Source organism: Cataglyphis hispanica, chromosome 1, assembly GCF_021464435.1.
Source record: "Cataglyphis hispanica isolate Lineage 1 chromosome 1, ULB_Chis1_1.0, whole genome shotgun sequence".
NCBI classification, from domain to species: domain Eukaryota; kingdom Metazoa; phylum Arthropoda; class Insecta; order Hymenoptera; family Formicidae; genus Cataglyphis; species Cataglyphis hispanica.
Genome location: NC_065954.1, coordinates 17271885 through 17287531, shown reverse-complemented (window position 1 = coordinate 17287531; position 15647 = coordinate 17271885). Strand labels below are relative to the sequence as shown.

The following is a 15647-nucleotide window of genomic DNA, read 5'->3' as shown; positions in this document are numbered from 1 at the left end:
CCAAGGTCGCGTTTCGCTTTTGAATGATGCATTCAATGTCAATGAAGAACGCGGACGCGGCTTTCCACGGCGAGATCGATGCCGAATTTCGTTGGCTAGCCGGCTGGCGAACGCCGTAGCGTGACGCGAGTAATAAAATCGGCGCAGCTTGCCATGCCGGAGTTCTGCACAGCGTCGCGAACTGCGTGGGGTGGGATCTACCCTTTGCCGCGTTCTTCACCCTCGCTCCGGTATTCTCCCTCTGCGTTAATGCGTCGGGATCGCGGCAAGAAAAGAAGTAAAAAAGCCGTATCTGCGGGAACCGCGTCGATACCAAACATCGAAAGATACTATTGATACTGTAATAGCATCGAATAGAGTTTGCTATCTGTGAAATTGAATTTGGTCAAAAGAAAATTGTTCCCTTTCATCCTGCGTCTCGCGCAATCAAGATTTTTTTTTTGCAGTGAATCTAATGGTTAATATCGTGATATGTTTAACTGCTTTGATTATATTAAACTGTAACATCAATTTCTCAGATAGTGATCTCGATTTTAAAAACATTAAATTTTTTGGAGTATATTTTTTACTCGCAGCAATAATTTTCAAATATTTTAATACAATTAATAAAATTATAATTTTAAAATGTAATTAGAATTTATTAATAAAAGATTATTTAATCTTTATATTTTTAAGATCTAAATTCTATTTTTTGAAAGTACTTTTTTCTAAATTGCTTTCTGACAATTTTTTTGCGATTTGAGATATAAACTTTATATAATTAGGATACTCGATCATGTTTAATGTGAAAATTTTGCTTTCATTCTTCATAATGTTATTTATTATTGAGATTACATCAAGACTATCCTTGAGAAATGATCGTCTTTCAGGGATTATAATCGCGATAAGCTATACTGAGAACTGTCACATGGTTTAATCTTGTTACGCGTGACGTATCGGCCCGAATGGTTAGCAGAATCTACGGTCGTATGCGAAAGGGCGGTATCGATTCTCGCGATTCATCGGAGTCGTGCATGTGAAAAGGTGCACGGGCCGGTCGGCACGCGACATTGCGATCGTCGTTACATGGTCAAGTACAAATGTCAACCTACGTGTAGCATTATTATGAAATCGCTTGAGATGGTATGCAAATCATAAGTTACCCGCGCTGATATTCTCTCAGGCCGGATTTAAGATCTCGATAATCACCAATCTTTCTCAAAAATTGTATTTCATATGAAAAATTCAACTATACTTATATTGAGAACTTCTATAATTTTGCTATCAAAATTATTGTGATAAAAAGTTGAATATAGTTAAAATTTTATTAATAATATTGAAATTTAAAGGAGATATAGCATTGTATTAATAACAGAGTTATAGGAAAAATTATCAATTTTATTGTATTTCTTTGGAATTTATATTTACATTTTTGAGTTATTTAAAATTCGTTATATAACTCAAAACAACTCTTAATTATTAAAACTTAGTGTTTAACTTTATTTATTGTGAATTTAATTTTACTATCTTTTACCGGTCTTAGTAGTTTTTGCAAGACCTTAAACTTTTTAAAGACCTTAAATATCATAAGCTCTTTAAATATTGTACTTTGACGCGATTTGTAGTATTCGAAGAGAGCGAATCGACCCTGCTAGTGTACCTGGAGCTGCGTTCCGCGAATTCGTTATCGCCATCCCCTATCAATGCACCCTTGCCCGAGACCCTTTTTCGCACTCGCGCGATTATGTTCGCCATGCACGAAATCGATAGTCCCACAGGCGTGTGTGAGAAGTCGAGCAAAGACTGACGGACGGGACCTGTCTGTAAGTTGCGGCGTTCGCAGCGCCTACCTGTCTGTCGCGTTAACAAAACTCGCATTGTTTTGTATGACGTATATGCTTCCCAAAAATCACAATATATTCCGTAAAGCATACGGGATAAGAATCGAATTAGAGCGAAAGATATGTTCTCTCGCTGTTGTGCGAAAAGATAATTTAACGCCGACTTGTTAAGCGTGTAACTAAATACGAGTCTTTGCACATCGCTGAAAATGTCAGTGCAATATTATAATTTTGTAACTTACATGTTGTAATTGTATTATCACATTATACGCGTCGTAACATTTTAGTGTTATGACTCGCTAACCTATATAACCATAACGTGTGTTATAAAATTATTACAAAGTTAAAAGATATGTTTTAAGGCTATAAGGTTACAACCACAAAGTTAATTGCAAAATGGATCCTTTTGCTTGCGCTATCGACATTTACCGGCAGCGCGAGGCAGAAATAATTGGATGAGCATAATCGATGCATTAGGAAAACGCGGCGCATCTGCCACACGAAGAATTACATTCCTAGTGCAAAGGTTAATTCCACATAGCCACCCTCTTCCAATTCCCGCACTCTACCAATTAGGGATTGGTCTCATGTAGGGTGATGTTGAGTCAATTTGGCTGTCATCTAGAGCCATTCATTCGTATAATATATATTACCATTAACTATACAAAATTCTGATTTTTCGTCAGTATTATTTTGAGAGATCGTGAATGGTTGTAGAAACTGTTAGATTTATACTAAAATATATTTTTGTCATGCAAAATTGTATTTGCATTATATTGATGAGATATTGATTGAATAGTTTCCAAAAAAATTCATCGCGGTATATCCGTATTTAACGCTTAATGATTACGATATTTAACGAGATTCGATAACGGCGCGTTTGCTTATTATTTTTGATATGTTAGTCGTTTGATCCAATAGTGCAGAAATATTGCACGACGGTGTTTCAACATAGGATTGCAAATGGGCCTTTTGACATGGCAATTTAGCATACAATGGCGGGAGTTAATTAATTAATCATGGATCTGGCACGTCTTAAATGGTTTGGTTACAATGTCGTAGCGTAAAAATCGATCGTATTTGTCATTTATTATTATTTTTATAATATAATTTAATACAAATTGAATATTGTTTTAAAAAAATTTTGTTATAATTATTCATCGCGCATCATATTATAAGAAATACGCAACAGTTAAAACAGTTTTGTTTTATTTGAATTTATATAATCGGTTACGATATTAAACCATAAATTGCAAGTGCGTTTTCTGATGTCATCATAAATTGCATACCGAATATATAAATTCATTTTATTTTCCATTGTGTTTGATATATAGACGGAACAAGAAATATATTTTCTAAAATCAAAACAATAATCAATGAAAATATTTATAGTAAGAATGAAGAGAATTATCGGCTCATCTATTTTATAAATATTAAATAATTTTAAAATCTTTTTGTATTACGATATACAGTTATTTTCACAAATGTAGACTTTAATTTATCATAGACTTTATATTTATTTAACTTAATATTATAGTGATTAGAAATGATATTTACACTACAGAATGCATAAAAGTGTAAAATTGTAAAATAATAATGTTCTCAAATTTTTTTGTACATACCTGAGACCACTGATATCCTTGTCATCATCAATGAGCAAAATAGCAGAGTAACGAATTGCATGATGATAACGTATGTTCGTTGCTCGATTAATAGCAAGGATCACTCTAACATCATAGTCATTGTGACTCGAAACTGCACTGATTCGACAAAGATTTTGTCCCGCCAAACACACCGCCAAGTTCTTTACATGCGTCCCTTTGTCAAGTAAAATAATGTCAAAATTAAAATCGTTATAATGAAATATAATTCGTAAAATAATAATTATTGCTTCTTTTATATAACAAAAGTGGTATTTTGAAGCTCACTAAAAAGCAATCAACCTTTGCGAAAATTGAACAGTTTTTTCTTTATTTTGACAATAATATACAAGATGCTTCTTCGAATAATGTTTATATTTAAAAAATAATTGCGATTGTATAGAACAAAAAAAATGTTTTTTTATTTGTATGAAATTTTTATTTTTTATTTACTACAACTAATAGACTATGATAAGATAGAATGATACTTGGTTTCGTAAAAAATTAATCAGTTTTGTTTTTGAAATAAACTGTCATAGTTATTTCTCTATTTACAATAACATAAGTTATAAAATAATCTTTAGAGTTCTCTTTTTTTATTCATACATATTTTAGAAATGATTTTTGCTGATTTTCTATTTTTTATAATTCAAAAATTGTAAGACAAAAAAATAATATCTTTTGAGAACCTGCTTTTATATTCAAGCAATTTGCAATATTTTTTATATAAGTTATCATTTATATAATATTGTTTTCTTGTATTATAAGTGTCTTTATACATCGTATATTAAGCACATTTATTTTAAATTTATTTTATAAATATTTAAAAAATAATAAATAAAATTTGAAAATTTTGCATAATAAGCGATGAATTTATTAAGGACATTAAAATTAAAATCTATCAAATATTTTTTTTTTATATTATTGGTTATAAAAGCTTTTTTTTTATATTGTCAGTGTCAATAACGAAAACAATTTTAATTATCGTCGAACAGACGCGATCGTACCTTTTCTTCGCGAAATCCGCTATACTTCTGATCGTGACCGAATGACAATCGGAGCAATATAAAACGACGCCAGTTTCGGACGTCTAGAATGACTTTTTATTACGGTTAATCGGTATTTCATCTTCCGATTTCGCGTTTTAACTATTTTCTTTAGAGACGCATCAATATTTTAGAGAAAAGACTGTATCCGGACGTCGCGACGTTACGGCGTTACAGCCGATACTAAAACGACGTCGAGACGCCTGTCGTTATCAGACTCAATTTTCCACGCGTGCGCACACGCCCCCGAGATATCCTGGGGGGCGGCTGAAGCGGCGTGGGGCGACGCGGGGCGACAACACACACACGCCAAGGGAATCCCCTATGGCCGCACTGGGAATAGGCGCGACTCCTCTTTTGCACGTCGTTCGTAGGACTTATTCTGATTATTACCATCTCGATATGTGATAACGACTTTACTCTACAATCTTACGAAGTGCAAGAGTCCTCTTTGGATCGTTTCGATTTAAAGTAGAAACATAATTGCAGCAATTTGGAGAACTATATTTCTCTTCTATATGAAAAGAAAATCAAATTAGATAATTAAATATAGATTAAACTAAATAATAATTAGAATAAAAATTAGTCGAATGATAAATTAGAAATTAAATTTTTTTAAATATTATTTTTAGAAAAACTATTACATATCAACAATTTCTTATATATAATCTATTTTTTAAATAAAAATGAAATGTACATTCTAACATAAATAATTTATCTTAAACTGAGTTGAAAAAAATATCTGGAGTATATTTATAATAGATTTTTACAAATATTCTGTAAAAGAATGCGTCATTTTTCAAATAAGTTGTTTTATTAATTTATAAATTATCGCAATTATATTCAGCAATATTCTTTATTTGCTCCATTCTTTATATTTATATTACTTTTATTTTCAATATTTTTTTTGAAGCACAGCTGACGAAACCGATTCAATTTCGCATCGATCGCGTTTTGTCTCATCTGTGAAAGGTTACATTATTTAATTAGAACATTGATTCGGCGGTTGGTTCACTTCGTTCTCATTCGCTCTCCTAAACTCAAGGACTCGTGAAATCGTAGAGGACAGTGCGTCCTTAATGCTGAGTGTGCAGTTAGGGGAATGTCGTGTTTTTCCTTTATTTTTCTAAGCTTAGCCGCGCGACATACGTTTGATTTAGAGCACGACGTTTAGACGCTGGCGTTTTTTCAGCCTCGCGAACATTTCATTCGCGACGGAAGGCGTCTTCATGATTTAACGTCTCTTTCGTCGACAGATACACTTAACTTAAATGCTTTTTCTGTTCAGTATCGTCCTCATACTTTTGAGAACCTGCTTTTATATTCAAGCAATTTGCGATATTTTTTATATAAGTTATTATTTATATAATATTGTTTTCTTGTGTTATAAGTGTCTTTATACATCGTATATTAAGCACAATTATTTTAAATTTATTTTATAAATATTTAAAAAATAATAAATAAAATTCGAAAATTTTGCATAATAAGCGATGAATTTTTTAAGGACATTAAAATTAAAATCTATTAAATATTTTTTTTTATATTATTGGTTATAAAAGCTTTTTTTTTTATATTGTTCGTGAGGCTTCGAGTATTCATTTGTTATTTTCTCATGCTTACGTCACTGCAGTTTTCGTCGCGAGACGCATATTTTAGCAAAGATTGCGTATCGTCACTTTGCTTGCTTTCGCGAAGTTCGCAAAAAAAAGTCGATCATAAGGTTTCAACGCATAATTTATGTTTTATACAACAACGTTGTCAACAGTGATTTTTGAATGATTTATTTGCTGTGCGTATGCGATATGCATTTTATTATGAATGTTGACAAATTGAAGAAAGTACAAAAACTTATGAAAAATTTAATTCATCGGACGTATTTATTTTCAAATAAAATAAAAAAAATTGATATTTTTTTTTATGAGAATGCTAATGAATGATCGATGCAATGCTGGCAAAATTGGATTAAATTTAGAATTTTTTTTAAATTTTTATTAATTTATTAAATTATTCAATTTGATCTTATTATTATATAAGACTGATTATTACATAAAATCTAATAAATGGGTACACTGAATTCGAGAATTACACCATGTTGTGTAAGTATCAATAGGTATTCAAAGTCTATTAAAATTATGCAATTTTTGAATCAAAAATTCTTTAATAAACTTAATTTTTTTATTAATAAAAAATTTTATTTTGGTATAAACTGTTGATGCATCTCTGCATCAACTTGAAATAATAATCTAATTCTTCTTGACTCTTCTTTTCTATTGTTAACAATGCAAAGAAAAGAACGACCTTCAAAGATATATCCCCTATAAAACACTCTTTGTAAGAGCAAAATGATGTAATGACCAGGTGGATGCTTAATTGGCTTTGTATATATGGCAATATATTGTGTATGAGATCCTTAGTGCGCATTAGTCCGACAAATTAGAGTCCTAATGATAATTCACGTGTTTATATATGATTTTTGCCACGTGTATCTGTTTCATTTGACTGCATTACAGCATAATATTTAATATATATCGCAAAATAAGATATAATTAGGACAAAGATTATTCTGCTCTTCAATAAAAAGATGTGGATTGACAAATTATTAATAAAAATTAGTTTTGATGAAATTATTATATTTCTCATATCATTTTGTTGTAGGTATACCATCAACTTTATCATTTTCCGCATATAAAATCTTATACAAAATTAAAATTAAAATCTTTTTTATTTATGCTTTATTATAACATTTATATTTTGTTTTTATTTTACATATCATATATGATTAAAAATATATGAGAGAAAGAGAGAGAGAGAGAGAGAGAGGGAAAAAGATTGTATTAATATATCATCTATAAGCTTTATAATTAACAACTAAAGATTTTATAATTAAATTTTTTTTTTTGTTTATTTGAAAAGATAATTACAAATTCATCTCTGTCTTTCTCTTGTTATACCGTATTTAAGGAATTTCAATGTTCTCAATACTTAAGTCGAATATTATTGTAGAAATCTGCTTTCTTTTATTGATCGTTCTTTTCTATGAGCGCAGTATTTTAAAATTAGTGCCCAGCATCTACGCGATCCTAAAGCACGGCAAGCTTATATTAATCGATATAGCTGGGGTAATACTTTATTCGTTGCGACATCGATGAAAGTACGAATGATATAACGGATGCACAATATCGTGTCTCTATCTTCCCATGAGTGGAAACGTGATCCTATCGTCAAATTTTTATCTATATGCGCGTTGCACGTCGATAACACTCACCCCGTAAAATAGATATACTATAGATTGTAGCGTAGTAACATTGTTTGCCGTTTGGTATTACGGCTGGTCAAGTCACAAACAATGACTATCGTTATTGCCGTTATATCGCCCGCCAGAATTCCAATGTAACTTCGTACAGAATCCATGGAAAATATCATTTATTAGAAAGTGTCGCTGAACAATTTCAAAATCGATTACTTTACAACAAAAAGATTTTTACTAATACTTTAATTAATAAATCGCTTATAAATATTTAAATCTTTTTATTTATTGAAAAATTAAGATAATTTTTGTTAGAAAAAATGTAAGATATTTATGGAAAGTACCTCGACTGTCTTTGTAATGTCCGAGATAAAATATAAAATCTTGCCGTTTGCGTCATCTCGGATTATGCGTTGTATGAAATGTATATACTCGGGAATGCTGTGTAACCTGAAGGAGTCTTGTATTCGTAGAGGATGTTTTGAGCAAGGAAATGGAGTGCCCCTTGCATCGTAGTAATGGCTGGTCTGGGATGGCGCGCGCGAGGGGTGCATTTCAATTGATCCACCGCTATCGCGAGGAGGGTTCGTTGACCAACATTATCGTATATAACGAGGCACACGCAGTCTTGATGCGCGCTCGGGTGTCCTTGAAGAGCAATCGCTTCCCCATTAAGGTCACCGACGCTATTAGTTTTCTACCGTGTATATGTGTGTGGGTATGTTTGATTATAATTAATGGACGCGATTAAACAAAAAGAAATTAATGTTTCTTCTGATTAAATCTCCAAATTTTAATCGAAAATAATATAATAATGCATAAAAAATTTATTTTATTTGACAAAAATTTTAACATTATTTTTTTTCTAAATTTAGAATTATTTCACAAATCAAAACTATGATTAATTAATTTTATTCAAAATTAACTAAAAAAGTATATAACATCAACATATTAAGAGCGTTAATTGGTTTGAATATTTAGTTTTCTTTCCATTAAATTATGATTATTTACTTATTTGGTTTTTACAATTCTAGCAACAATCCAAAGAACATGCGTGATACATACAAACATTTTTATAAAAACTACTTCTATGTGTATTAAATTATTTATAATGAAATATATATACTTTATCGCATCAATATTTTGTCTCGAAGCAAAAGTTTCTCGTACTTAATGATCAAATCCGAAATTTCTAAAGGGTCGCTCGTTTATTTTCGCAATTCATTCGGCAAATGCATTCGACTGCTCGATTGTCCGTAAGAAAATCGATATCCAGGGAATGATTTTCCCTCCTTCTTTCTTTATTGTATTTTAATCGCTCTCTTCAACGATATTAACGTTCTTCGTTCGTATTGAACAATATTTTTCATGAATAGAAATTGTCTTAGTTTTTTCCTTTTTATATTATAATATTTTCGAACTGTGCGCTTGTTTAAGGAGCGCGAAAATTACGTGATAATTAAATCAATGTGATAGAACGAAAAAAAAATATATATATATATATATATTGTAGACAGGTAAAGTAAGTTTTTTGCTCACCGTTAAAAACACCCAGGAGATCGTTAGTCTCGCTAATCTCGGTTGCTACAGATATATATGTTGAATGTAAATTATTGTCAAGGAACGTTAATTACCACGGTAGAACAAACTACTGTATTTTATGCGACTCTTTGCAAAGAGCTTGATAAACAGGACACTCTTTGATGTATTAAGCTTTTAATTCTTTTACAAACTTCATCCAACTGCATTTTTGACTGAAAAATCACTATTATTTATATAATGATAGACGAACACAAAATCAATTTTTGTTTTCTATTTCATTTCATTTAATTTGGTTTGCATTAATATTGCACATATGCTATAATTTTATCGTGCTCGAAAAACTTTCTTACCGCGTATTTTTGCAGAATTTCAAAGCATTTATTTCGTGGAATGTTTCATTTATCGATATTATATACGTGAATGATCATGTTTATTGGCCGATTCGATTTGAGCATCATTACGCAAATGAGATGAATAATGACGCTTGTGCATTGCGACTGTGACTGACAGCTCGTGATACATCGATGTGATTGTAAGGATTCTGATGATATCACATATTATTGCTTTCGCTATGTGACGCGATGTCCCAGCGGAAGATGCTCTTGTTGTTTGGACCGGGAAATCCCGATGAGTCAGAGTGGTGGAATCATCCCCCGAGAAAAGTAGTTTGCCACATTCTTTTCGCACAATCACAGTAGGAAAATTAATCCTTTGATGCTTGACGTAAAGAAGATAATATCTTACTATTTAGAAAGAATATGAATTTTCTTATTGAATCTTTTTTATTCTATTCTATACAATTTTACTTTATTTAAATTAATTTAATTATTAATTTAATTATTTTAATTGAATCTTTTAAATATGCAAAAAATTCAAATACAAAACTTATTTTTATGTGTATACGTATATATAGAAAATTATTATATTAAATACTAATTGCCAAATCCAATTATCTTAAACATTAAGCTCAATTTAATCATCTCTAAATAAATTGAATTAAAATTGAATTAAAGAAACTTAAGCTTCTTTCTGAGCATCAAGAGATTTGCCCCTAAAATCAATTTGGTAAAAAAACTTAATTGCGGAATTATGAAATATAGAATAAAATACATTGCGAAAGAGAGAGAGAGAGAGAGAGAGAGAAAATTCATTTGTCGTCGTTTAAAAATCATTTTTAAAAACATACAAAAATAATAATCTTTATAGTTTATGGATAAATTTAAGAGGATGTATGATTTGGAATATGATGAAATTTCGGATAATGTATTTTCTTATTCCATTCTTTTGAGTATCGCGATTCTTCCAAATTTGATATACCTTCTTTAGCATTTCGAAAAATAATGCATACCTTATAACGCAGTTATGTTTCCAAACATCATATTCTCGATGAATCGATTCATTTTCATTGAAATCTTTTCAAAATATGTTTTATATAGCGAGTTATTTACTTTATCGCAAGCAGGATCAATTGCCAGCTGCTCCATTCTCACTATCGCCGTTCATGAGTTAAAGATATTGCACCTTTCACGACCGTGAGAGTATCGTAAGCTTAATTTATGATTCGTAAGCTTGTATTAAATACTTTTACGATAACGTGAAGCTTGTCATATTAACAGCATAGATTGAACTCTCGATTTATTTCGCGATTGCTAGCGCCAAGAAAAACTTTTGAATATTCAACAACGTTAGTCGAAAATCTCCGCAAAGAAATATCGTTTGTTTCGTTGGCAGATGTAATTCGCGAAATTAGGTGTCAGTAAGACCGAAGTAATTTCGGACACACGTGGGAGTTGCGAAACCTCGGTATTATAATTTTTCACTCCACTCGGCATTCTCGGAATTTTGCAAATGGGCAACCGGGAAACGCTCGATTACGTTCAATCGGGATGATTTTGATATTATTATATCGAGTTTCATAAAAGAGTTTCTTATAAAATCAATTAAAATTATTTCAAGATAATTAACGTGCTATTTTTTTAGAAATAAAAATTGAAAAATTAATTTGATTACATTTCTTCGAGAATCGAATAAAATCGAATATATGCACATGTATTATTCGAATATTAAATATTTTGTTTTTACTATATTTTCGGTGTAACATTCTTCTTCATTTTTTTAAATCGTCATATCTCGTGGACGGCGAGTTTATTGATTGAAACACCGAGAGTTTGTTTGCTATCCTTTGGATAATAACATGACATATGTCATTCAAGTGAACGTAACCATCGTCGACAGTGGGAGCGAATGTAATTCGGGTTTAAGGGAACCCGTTACGGTACGGGATGGAATCGTCGACACGTACAGAATTGATCGGCGATAACGCGAAATGTCAGCGAGCGCGTCAGGACGTCACGTTATCAGGAAATGATCCCCGATGGAGCCTTCGCATCATAAGACTAGTTTATCATATTTGTGATTAAAGAGACGACGGATCGGCTCACGCAGATGAACGTAGGATCGGCGACGTTGTAAATTGGACAATAAAAAAAAATGCTAATTTGTCTCGAACGATCAGGTTTGTCAATGGCATTTGCGTGCATTGTTTCGGACAGGCGCGTTGCATGCTTGATGAATTATTCATGGCGAAATAACGTAAGGGCGCTAAGCTTAATGCCGCTTGATTCTACTATGGATAAGAGTGCATACTTTATTTCACAGCTGAGAGGGTTGTAACGACAAACTAACTTTAAGAACTGACACGAATGTATTTCTTTAGCATCTCTTTCTTTAAAGCGCGATTGAGATGTTTTTGCAAAATAAAAGGGAAATTGCTGGTTCTTCGTCGTTTGGCTAGATTGTTTCTTCCTCAAAAATTCCGTGATAAAGTATTGTACATAATAAATAAATAGTAAATAAAAACAAAAAAATAAAAGCAAATAGATAGAAATAAAAATGTAATTAAATCTATGAAATTATCTGAATAATTTGGAAGTATGTTTTATATTTTATGTCATTATATCTTAAAAACAAAAGTTTTTGAAAACCTGTTTGATATAAAAAAAAATAGTACAGAGAAATTGTTATTAACATAAAATTCCCAAACTTGTTGCTTTAAAAATGCAATTTGTTTTAGACACCTTTTGTTAGACAATTTTTACAAACTGCGTAAGTTGCTTTCTAAAAGATCGAAATGATATTGAATAAAAATTTATACGTAACTAGTTTCAGAGTTTTCTCACTCTTGTTTCTTAGACAGAAGTTGTGGAAAGCTTGATCGCGAGGATGAGGTTGACCTTTCTGTAATAACTTTTTTATACGTGAAAATTTTCTGTTGACGTCAATCGTCATCTCACCAGCGCGTTATTTTTCATCTGGGACACACGATTTGCTATACAATAGTCGGCTCATGACAAGAGTTTCACTTGGCATTTGATGCAAGTGCTAATAGCATTTTGTCTCTAAAAATTATATTACAACTTTCTTGTCTCTCGTTTTTCTTTTTTCGCGGAAGAAAATGTCAAGACGAAATAAGAAAAGATTAGAATGAAATAGCTGTACGTTTTTCCTACTCTCAAGAATGTTTCAGCGAAAATTAAAACGCAGTTTGCGCATGCGCGCACTTCTCCACAGTTCTCTGTAATTTCTATATTTTGTCCTCGTTTTGTCACCGAGGAATTTCCACCATTTCGCTTTTCCACCGCATCAAATCGACTTTTTACAACAAAGCGAGAGCTCTATAGCTGCTCTAGAAAAATTATATTAATTGAATTTCCTGAATATATTAAATTGCATTTTTCATATTATCGAAAAACTGAAAATATCATAATTACAACATATTGGCTATTGACATATTTATTTCTGCGTAACTAACGTAAAATAATGATGAAAATTGAAAAATTTTGATCAAGTATTGACATTAATTTAAAAAATATTAATCCTGGCTCTATGTTCTTAATATTGATCTGTGAGATAAAATTAATTCTGCATATACATCTGAGGGAAACTTGGTTTGCAAGAAAATGCAACCAAAGAAATATGCATTCGCAGTGAGTAACGACGAGTGTATCATACAAGGTGGCCGATAAAATAGCTGGGCGTGGATAAAATATCAGTATTTGATACTTCTACTCGACCGATAATATTTTGAATATCGAGCTATGAGAATACTCGAAAATCATGGTATTCAAAATAGTCTATATTAAATTATCCATAGAGTATAAGGTTTTTGAGTATCGATAAACTTTAACATCTTTATTTAGTTTATATCAGAGAGGGCATCAAGATGTATAATCTCTTTTATTTTGTTTATATAATAAATGTGTGTAAAAATAAAAATGATTTTAATTTAAAATTTGTAAAGCCAATTCGTTAAAAGTTACTAAATGTATATAACAATTTACGCGAATTATATGACCGCGTATTTTATGAACAAATATTATTAAAATTTTGCTGAACAATGATTTTACATACTAACTAATTTGCATCATAGTTGAGTGCGAACATCTTCATTTGCGATGTGTGTTTGCTTTTAATTAACGCATTTAATAAAGCAACCGCGATATTTATTGCAATAAAATATTAATGAGATATTATGATCATTACATGATTTCAAAATGCATAACATATTAAATTCAATAGAGATTAAATCGGAGATAAAATTGCTGAAGTGATCGACCATGCGTGGTCTCGTTTAAATAATGATGTTGGTGTTGAGTCACGCCGCACAGTATATAATTTTATAAAATAAGCCATATAATTATTGTCTACCACAGTTATTCGGCATACAAATTTCCAAATAATCTGAAATTGTTGCGTTTATATTTATTTCATAAAAATTTACATATTTATTTTCTTTTGAAAAAAAAAAATTATGGATTGTTTGTATATGAAAAACTGTCAGAAATAGCCGATAATTACATAAAAATTTTTTTAGCATTAAAACTTTTATCTATTTTATATAATTATATAGATGTAAAATAATTTTTTATAATTTAAATCTTAAATGTGCTTTAGACTTTAGACAATGTAGATTTTGTTACAAGACAGATTTTCATTTATAATATATTGTGTATAGGAGATATTTGAAGAAATAAAATACACATACATATAAAAGACACAGAATACTTACATATTATAGGATTTACAGCACATAAAATTATGAATTCTATCCTGAAATTTATCGCGAACTATAGATCATCTAAAGCGGGCTTTACACAAGGGTTTTCATAGCTAATATACACACGTTGCTCTTTCGAGATATTACAATTGTCTGAATTTTGGTCCTTGAGGCAGCAGCGCCCAACATTCATGTAAGCCAGAAACTTACGGAAAGCCTTTAATCCTGAGATAGCATTAAAACATTCTTTGGGCCTGCGTTATCCCTCGAGTCCCGAAAGGGTTAAGTGACGAATAACTGCACGGCTTACGTTAATTCCGCGGTCTGTCCTATATATATCGCACAATTGTGCCGAAGTAGAGGAAACCGCGTACAAGTTTGGATGTTTATGCTTCAGGCAAAACACAGGAGGAGGAGTGTGCAGCTTTAACGGGGTAACTCTTGGCTCACCACCTTGCTACGGCAATAAGCATGTGTTTATATGGTTCCCTCATGTGTGTTCGGCATAGGTAAAGTTCACGACGAATTTGCCCGTCGGCTAGTTTCGCGCACATAACTAACTAATTAACTATCACGTCGGATAACTTTCGATAATTCGCGATTGCGTGCGACTCGAGCGGCTCTCACGTTCTACGCATAATCAACCTGTCGCCGCTTATCTGCAACGCGATGCTCACACAGGTTGACGTAAGTCTCTCGTTACTAGGCGACGACGAGGAATTTTGAATAATTCCATACGAATTGAAAGCGCAAAATGTTTTCCAATTCAAATGCGCTTTCCTCAATCCCGCGGACGTAACTGAAAGCAGTTTAATCAAAAGGGCGTAAAATCTGCATATAGAAAGATGTAAAATGTAGATAAAATAAGCCATAGGATTATATATCCTTGGTCCAGCCTAGAATCTAATATTATAGTTTAACAAAAAAATCTGAAGATATAAAAACCTGGAAGAACATTTTACTTAATCATCTGTTGTGCACTTTTTTTAACAGACTGTTAAAGACTCGATATACTTAAGAGATATTTCATATTATTACATGTAAACGTCGACGATAGCTGTTTAAGATTGTTGGGATTAAAGACGCTATTCGGTTAAACGACATTTTTATAATCGTAGGAAATAACATTACATTCGCACCTGCGTGTTCCTGATGCCGTAAGCTTTTACGAAGGAAAATTGCCATCTTGTGTCGTAACATCGGGGAATATTTCTGAAAACAGAAAACGTTCTCATAAAAGACAAATCGGAAGTACTTGTTTTATATTAATTTTTAATTATCGCATTGTTAATATGA

The 15647-nt window shown here is 31.5% G+C and overlaps 1 protein-coding gene across 2 annotated transcripts in view; it reads right to left on the bottom strand.

Moving 5' to 3' along the window:
* Positions 1-4673, bottom strand: part of LOC126855886 (proto-oncogene tyrosine-protein kinase receptor Ret) — a 51229-nt gene extending 46556 nt beyond the window's left edge. The window contains exons 1-2 of one of the 2 annotated variants that reach the window (XM_050603990.1): positions 4468-4673; positions 3443-3638 (exon numbers count right to left, since the gene is read on the bottom strand). In XM_050603990.1, coding sequence (XP_050459947.1) covers positions 3443-3503 — 61 coding nt within the window. In that variant the 5' untranslated portion in view covers positions 3504-3638; positions 4468-4673. Of the gene's footprint in view, positions 1-1639; positions 1748-3442; positions 3639-4467 lie in introns of those variants that run through there. The other variant, XM_050604074.1, reaches the window with a different exon arrangement.
* Between the last annotated feature and the right edge of the window lie 10974 nt (positions 4674-15647).